At 44.5% G+C, this 7,733-nt stretch overlaps 1 protein-coding gene across 1 annotated transcript in view; it reads left to right on the top strand.

The window, feature by feature from the left end:
- Window positions 1-6,635, top strand: part of atp10a (ATPase phospholipid transporting 10A) — a 30,611-nt gene extending 23,976 nt beyond the window's left edge. Inside the window, exons 16-21 of the mRNA XM_079157455.1 lie at window positions 1,596-1,721; window positions 2,034-2,234; window positions 2,638-2,718; window positions 2,887-2,991; window positions 3,492-3,679; window positions 4,113-6,635. Coding sequence (XP_079013581.1) covers window positions 1,596-1,721; window positions 2,034-2,234; window positions 2,638-2,718; window positions 2,887-2,991; window positions 3,492-3,679; window positions 4,113-4,548 — 1,137 coding nt within the window. The 3' untranslated portion in view covers window positions 4,549-6,635. The remainder of the gene's footprint in view (window positions 1-1,595; window positions 1,722-2,033; window positions 2,235-2,637; window positions 2,719-2,886; window positions 2,992-3,491; window positions 3,680-4,112) is intronic.
- Window positions 6,636-7,733: the final 1,098 nt, after the last annotated feature.

Below are 7,733 nucleotides of genomic sequence, written 5' to 3'. Positions count from 1 at the left end.
CTAACACATCACACCTCCTCCTAACACATCACACCTCCTCCTAACACACCACACCTCCTCCTAACACATCACACCTCCTCCTGACACATCACCACACCTCCTCCTAACACATCACACCTCCTCCTAACACATCACACCTCCTCCTAACACACCACACCTCCTCCTAACACATCACACCTCCTCCTAACACATCACACCTCCTCCTAACACACCACACCTCCTCCTAACACATCACACCTCCTCCTGACACATCACCACACCTCCTCCTAACACATCACACCTCCTCCTAACACATCACACCTCCTCCTAACACATCACCACACCTCCTCCTAACAGGTCACACCTCCTCCTAACACACCACACCTCCTCCTAACACATCACACCTCCTCCTAACAGGTCACCACACCTCCTCCTAACAGCGTCGTACCTCCTCCTAACAACGTACCTCCTCCTAACAGCGTACCTCCTCCTAACAGCGTACCTCCTCCTAACAACGTACCTCCTCCTAACAGCGTACCTCCTCCTAACAGCGTACCTCCTCCTAACAACGTACCTCCTCCTAACAGCGTACCTCCTCCTAACAACGTACCTCCTCCTCCTAACAGCGTACCTCCTCCTAACAACGTACCTCCTCCTAACAACGTACCTCCTCCTCCTAACAGCGTACCTCCTCCTAACAGCGTACCTCCTCCTAACAACGTACCTCCTCCTCCTAACAGCGTACCTCCTCCTAACAACGTACCTCCTCCTCCTAACAACGTACCTCCTCCTAACAGCGTACCTCCTCCTAACAACGTACCTCCTCCTCCTAACAACGTACCTCCTCCTCCTAACAGCGTACCTCCTCCTCCTAACAGCGTACCTCCTCCTAACAGCGTACCTCCTCCTAACAGCGTACCTCCTCCTCCTAACAGCGTACCTCCTCCTAACAGCGTACCTCCTCCTCCTAACAGCGTACCTCCTCCTAACAGCGTACCTCCTCCTAACAGCGTACCTCCTCCTCCTAACAGCGTACCTCCTCCTAACAGCGTACCTCCTCCTAACAGCGTCGTACCTCCTCCTCCTAACAGCGTACCTCCTCCTAACAGCGTACCTCCTCCTAACAGCGTACCTCCTCCTCCTAACAGCGTACCTCCTCCTAACAGCGTACCTCCTCCTAACAGCGTACCTCCTCCTCCTAACAGCGTACCTCCTCCTAACAGCGTACCTCCTCCTAACAGCGTACCTCCTCCTCCTAACAGCGTACCTCCTCCTAACAGCGTACCTCCTCCTAACAGCGTACCTCCTCCTCCTAACAGCGTACCTCCTCCTAACAGCGTACCTCCTCCTAACAGCGTCGTACCTCCTCCTCCTAACAGCGTACCTCCTCCTCCCATCAGCATCGTTTAGATGTAAAATGTGTGACGTCCGATCGTTCTTGTCATGAACCGCGTTATGTCTCGTTTGTTAAATACCTGTTGCCTCGACTCCTCTTTCCTCACGGCTCCTCCTCGCCTCCTCCTCCGATTGCACGGGCGGGACAAGACGCGAGGTAAGGAGGCGAGGAAAGGAATGGAGGAGGCAGCAGACTGACTGTTTCCTCCGGTGTCTTCCAGGCGGTGATGGCCAGTGACTTCGCTCTGCCACGTTTCCGGTACCTGCAGAAGCTGCTGCTGGTCCACGGTCACTGGTGCTACTCCAGACTGGCCAACATGATCCTGTTCTTCTTCTACAAGAACGCAGTGAGTCCTCACAGCCTCAGCAGTTCAACCTCTGCTCAGTACAAACCGTCTGTTGTCTGATGCAAATATTTCTCTCTTCTGTTTGTTGAGAAGATCTTTATGTCCCGTTAAAAAACAGTAAATCTGTGAAACGAGGAAAAGGTTTTTGTCAGAATAATTTCTCTAAATTAATTATTTAGTTGTTGTGATTTACGTAACTTAAGGCTCAATATTTCGAGGTGGTGTTTAGAGTTTAAACACGTGGTCGTGCTGCTCTTCAGCCTCTGGTGGACACAATGAGAACTACAACAACAAAGCCTTCTGTTCCCTCAGATGTTCGTGTTGCTCATCTTCTGGTACCAGTTCTACTGCGGGTTCTCGGGTTCGGCCATGATCGACCAGTGGTACCTCATCTTCTTCAACCTGATGTTCTCCGCCTTCCCACAACTCGTCACCGGCACTCTGGACAAAGACGTGTCTGCAGAGACGCTCCAACAGCTACCTCAGCTCTACGTGAACGGACAGAACTCTGAGGTTCACTTCCTGTTTAAAGATCTGCGTTTACAGGAGCGAGTGGAAGAAGAGCTTTGTCTTAACATGTGTACCTTGTGTACTTTATGTACTTTATGGACACTAAATGCTGACTGCTCATCACGTTCCTCATGTTACAGAACGTCTAATGTGTGTTTAGATTGTTTTCATAGCGTTTTACATAATCTGTTTCTTTGGGCTGATTATGTCCATAAATATTTAATACTTTAGTGTTTTAATTCAGATTCATTGAAGTCACTTTACCTGCAGAACTAATGAGTTACTTGAGTTCAAATGCTAGCATGCTAACACATTACACCTGCTTAAACGTTAGCTTGTTAGCATTTAGCTCCCTTTAGCGCTGAGCCTCAGTGTGTTTCCTGACTGAGACACTTCGTCGTTGCAGGAATATAAGCCGTACATGTTCTGGATGAACATGATCGACGCCTTCTACCAAAGTCTGGTCTGCTTCTTCATCCCTTACTTTGTGAGTTTTCCTTTAGCAGTCTGTAACGTTGCATCATAACTTCATAACTCTGGAACGTGAAACGTTGATTAATGTGATCTGGTAAATAAATGAAAGAATAAATAAATAAATGAATGAATGAATAAATCGTCTCTTCCTCTCTCCTCCTCCTCCTCCTCTTCCTCTCAGGCCTACGCTGACTCTGACGTGGATCTGTTTACATGGGGGACTCCCATCACCACCCTCGCTTTACTCACCATTATGGTCCACCTGGGCATCGAGACCAAGACCTGGGTAAGAACCTCTCTCTCTCTCTCTCTCTCTCTCTCTCTCTCTCTCTCTCTCTCTCTCTCTCTCTCTCTCTCTCTCTCTCTCTCTCTCTCTCTCTCTCTCTCTCTCTCTCTCTCTCTCTCTCTCTCTCTCTCTCTCTCTCTCTCTCTCGTGTCTCCTGGTTTCTCTCCTCGTAAACCTTCCGTCTCCGTCCGTTCATAATTCATGAGCCTGCATTGAATCAGAGTCTCTTCCATTAATGCTGAGGCTGTAAATTTAGCAGCGCATGAGAAACGTCCTTTAAGCACCGAGCGGAGGTAAACATCCATGATGCTGCATGCTGGGTAAACAGCTGTGAAAGTCAACTGAAGGAATCGTGTGTGTGTGTGTGTGTGTCACAAACAGTCACTGCAGCTTTAGATGAGATTTAATGTCTGATTCACAGTAGTTATTGTAGTTTTTACTGACATTTGGTTAGTGATACTTGAGTACCTGTGTCCTCTGTGTCCTCTGTGTCTCTGTAGACGTGGATGAACTGGATGTCCATCTCCTTCAGCGTGCTCTTGTTCTTCACGGTGTCTCTGAGTTATAACGCTTCCTGTCCGGCCTGCTTCTCTCCCTCCAACCCGTACTGGAGCATGCAGAGGCTGCTGCAGGACCCGCTCTTCTACCTGCTGTGTGTGCTCACACCTGTGGCCGCGCTGCTGCCCAGGTACGTTTTTAAACGCACATCTTCTCCTACGTTTACCCGCAGCCTCCTCACTCGACTAGCAGGTTAGTTCAACATGGATAACTGAACCTTACTAGCAGCTGTGACGTGAGGAGGAACGATCAGTGAGCAGCGTGTTTGAGGAGTTATCAGACCGACGGACACAAAACAGACTTTTCTTATTAATGATGATTTTGTTTTGAACTATTGAGAAGTTCACACAGACAGACAGATGCACCCTTAGTTTTAAAGATAGAAATAGTTTATTTTCCACTAAATGTTTTGCGTTTAAAGAGGAAGATCTGAAGTGTAGAGCTCAACCTTTTCTTATTAAAGAGTTAAACGCTCTGTGTGTGGATTTAATATCTCTGAGCTTCTATCAGCTCCACATGTCTCCAGATGTTTTCTCCACGTCTGTTTCTGTTTTGCTCTCCAGATATTTCTACCGGGCGTGTCAGGGCACGTTGTTCCCGAACCCCGTCCAGGTCGGCAGACAGCTGGATAAACTCCCGGCTGAGATCCGCGGGAACATCCTGAGCCTCGGGGGGGGCGCGGGGGGGGGCGACCCCCGAGCCTCGCTTCCTGTCCCTCGCCAAGCCGTCCGACGGAGACCGGCGGAGAGACGGAGACGACCCGTACGCGGTGGATCCCGCAGAGGACACGCTTCCTTACACCAAAGACGCCGCCGCGAAGCGGCCCCGACCCCCCAAAGACTCCGAGCGTCCCCCCAAAGACTCCGAGCGTTCCCCCGAGACGTTGGAGACGTCGGACGTGAGCTGGGTGACCTCCACGCCTCAGACGGCCAGCGTCCAGCTCGGCCTTCCTCCCGACGGAGACTCCCAGTGCGTCAAATACTGCAGGAACTCTTCTGACCACGAGGTTCATCCGGCGCCGCACGCCGTCGTCCTGTGACGTCTCCGAAGTCTGACACGAAAAACTCCAATTTGCACAAAAGTTTTTATATATAAAAAGAAAGAAAAAAGTAATTTTATTGTATTTTTCGAGCAGATTGTTTTATATAACAGGTACTTTATATTGTGGCTGTTTTGAAGCCGTGAGATGTTTTTGAGGCTTTCAGGTTGAAGAACTGGAATATCTCCCGTTTCTTGTTTTTTGAAATCCTGGAATGTTTTTATTTCAAAGATGCATCTCAGCAGTCCATCAGGTTTCTTTAAGACATTCCAGACATTCTGATTGTTTCTCTGTTTGTTCAGATTTTAGAGATCAGAGAGTTTGTGTGTGTGTGTGTGTGTTATCGGTTGCTATAGAAACATGTTTCAGTGTTTGATCTTCACAGGAGACATCAGAGCCTCATTTCAATCATTCACTACATTCCACTGAAAACCATGAGAGCTACAATCTACCAGTAATGATGCTGTGTGTCTGTTTGTTTTACTGTCTTGTGGGGACATCAATCTGATCACACAGTCACATTGTGGGGACTCTACTTTTTTGGTGGACAAAGTGCACGTTGGGTTAAACTAAATCATTACATCTCATGGTGAAGACTTGGTTTAGGGTTAGGTTACGGTTTGGATTAGGTTTAGGGGGGGTAGCGGTTATTATTGTTCTCCAGGAAATCAATGTTATGTCCCTGAAAGTGTGTGTGTGTGCGTGTGTGCGTGCGCCAGTTTCACGTTAAAAGAAAAGTTTTGACATTTTGGGAAAGTTTAATACGAAAACTAAAAGCTAGCTGTGGCTAAAGCTAACCTGACGTCTAAACTCACTAATTATTCCGCGGCTCCTTTGTTTAAAAGTCCAGTTTGTGGCATTTAGTGGGATCTATTATCAGAAATGTGATATAATATTCATAACGATGTTTTCAGTCGTGTTTAATCACCAAAAAAAGATAAGAATCGTTGTGTTTTTGTTAGCTTTATTATCTAAATAGGGAGCTGCATGTTTCTACAGGAGCCCAGAAGAGACAAACCAAACTCTGTAGAGAGACTTTCATGTTGTTACCTGAAAAACAGAGGGATGTTCAGTTGGTTCAGTCTGCAGCTTCACCACTAGAGGTCACTAAATCTCACACACTGCTTCTTTAATTTATACTAAAACTTTTTCAACTTCTTTACAACTTTTTTCTATAACAAATATAACTCCTGTAGAACCACAAAGTGTTGTTTTTACACTTTATATACGGACTGAACAGAGAAGATGCTACTTTCATTTTATGTCTGTTTTTTGCCTTTATGCTAAGCTAAGCTAACCTTCTCCTTGGCTGTGGTGTAAATATTCTCATCTAACTGTCAGTCAGAAAACAAATCATATTTCCCAAAATGTCAAACTGTTCCTTTTAAACAACCAGCTTTTCATCTCGTTTCATAAACGTGATTTTTTTTACTTGAAGCTCCTTTTTCCAACAGTTTTTCTTTATTTCTGCTGGAGCTCAGCTGTAAAACAAAAAAAGCTCAACAGAGAAAGAAAGTCTTTTCCCAAATGTACAAGACGCCGCTTTAAGATTTAAATTTGCACTTTGAAAGCATCATTTCTGAGTTGCCGTTGAGGATTGTTGGTGTTCAGCATGAAAGTAAAAGTTTTGACCGTTTGATGTTGAAGCAGCAGCACCTTTAATATTTGATTGTTGTCTCTCTTTGTAGTACATTTTTATAAAGTGTGTCATTTACCAAAGATCATTTATATTCCTGTATTTTCTGAGCAATAGTAAGCGCCTCAAACACTGGATGAGAAAGGACAAATGTTTTCTGTTAGTTTAAGAAGATATTCGTTTCATCTTTGTTTTATAGCTTCAGGCTGGAATATAAAGATGAACATTCACAAACTCCACGCGGCCTTGAACACATCGGAGCTCGATTCGATGGTTGTTTTTCATCAGTATTTTCTTCATTTTAAGTTTCTCTTCTGTTCTTTGAGCACATGGAGGCTAAAATAAGAATGATGATGATAAAGTATTTATCCTTTGCTACCTGAAAATGTACTCTTTGCTTAATAAAACGTCTCGGTCCTCAAACTTCATGTTGACCTGTCATTCTTTAAACAAACTATTAATGTAAAACATAACATAGAAACTTTATTCATATATATATATATATATATATATTAAGCTTTATTATGAAATTGCAAATAAATTAGAGATTTTGTTTTTGTCCTAAATTCATATTTATTGTGTTTATCTGTCTACTTGTTACATTTAACCAGTGGTGGTCGTCAGGGCCTGCAAAGCCTTCTCTGCTGGCCTAAACAATCACAAAGTTAGAGCTATTTTATAATTTAATCATTTGTCTTAAATACACTACATGTATTATAATTTATACAAATATTTTCCCCGTCATCTTATGTTCTCATTGCACAGCTACTGTGCTCCTCAGCTGCTCTGCTTCAGTGCAGCTTGTTTTAAGTAGAGCTTTGATCCAATCAGAGTTCACCTCTGTGTCTCTAGGTAGAAGAGAGGCCCCAGGCCTGCAGACTCACCAGTGAATCCATGTGCAGGTTAAGTGAATGGGGACGATGTTGTTGATCGTCATAGTGTTCAACCAACCAGATCTTTAGTTTGAGATTAAACTCTTTATTAACAAAGAAAGGAGGATGGACTTTGTCTTTAAATAGTGAACAGCAGCTCTGGTAATTGTACTGCTTTGTTTTTACATCTCCAGTAGCGTTACTACTGTGTTCATGTGTCTATCGTGACACACATTCCTGATGTCTGCACTACCTGACACACACATTCCTGATGTCTGCACCACCTGACACACACATTCCTGATGTCTGCACCACCTGACACACACATTCCTGAGGTTTAAAGAGAAAAGAGACGCCCCGAGATGATCGTCTTATTATTGAATGGCTGTGAGGGAAATGATAACACATCTTCAGGAGAACGAGTCAGAGATGAAGACCTCGTTCTTATGAAACATGAAACGTAACGACGTCAGCAGAAAGGTGATGATCATAATAATGATGTAAATCTCAGCCGAATATTTATTATCTTTATTATTTTACTTCATAGTTCAAGAACACTTTTACATTTCATACAAAACATAACTTTCTGTAAAACCTTAGACCTTTAGAACCATTTCTTTTACATTTTAAATATATA

The sequence above is a fragment of the Pholis gunnellus genome (genome assembly GCF_910591455.1).
Source record: "Pholis gunnellus genome assembly, chromosome: 4".
In the NCBI taxonomy this organism is placed as follows: Eukaryota; Metazoa; Chordata; class Actinopteri; order Perciformes; family Pholidae; genus Pholis; species Pholis gunnellus.
This window is presented reverse-complemented; position numbering and strand designations above follow the sequence as displayed.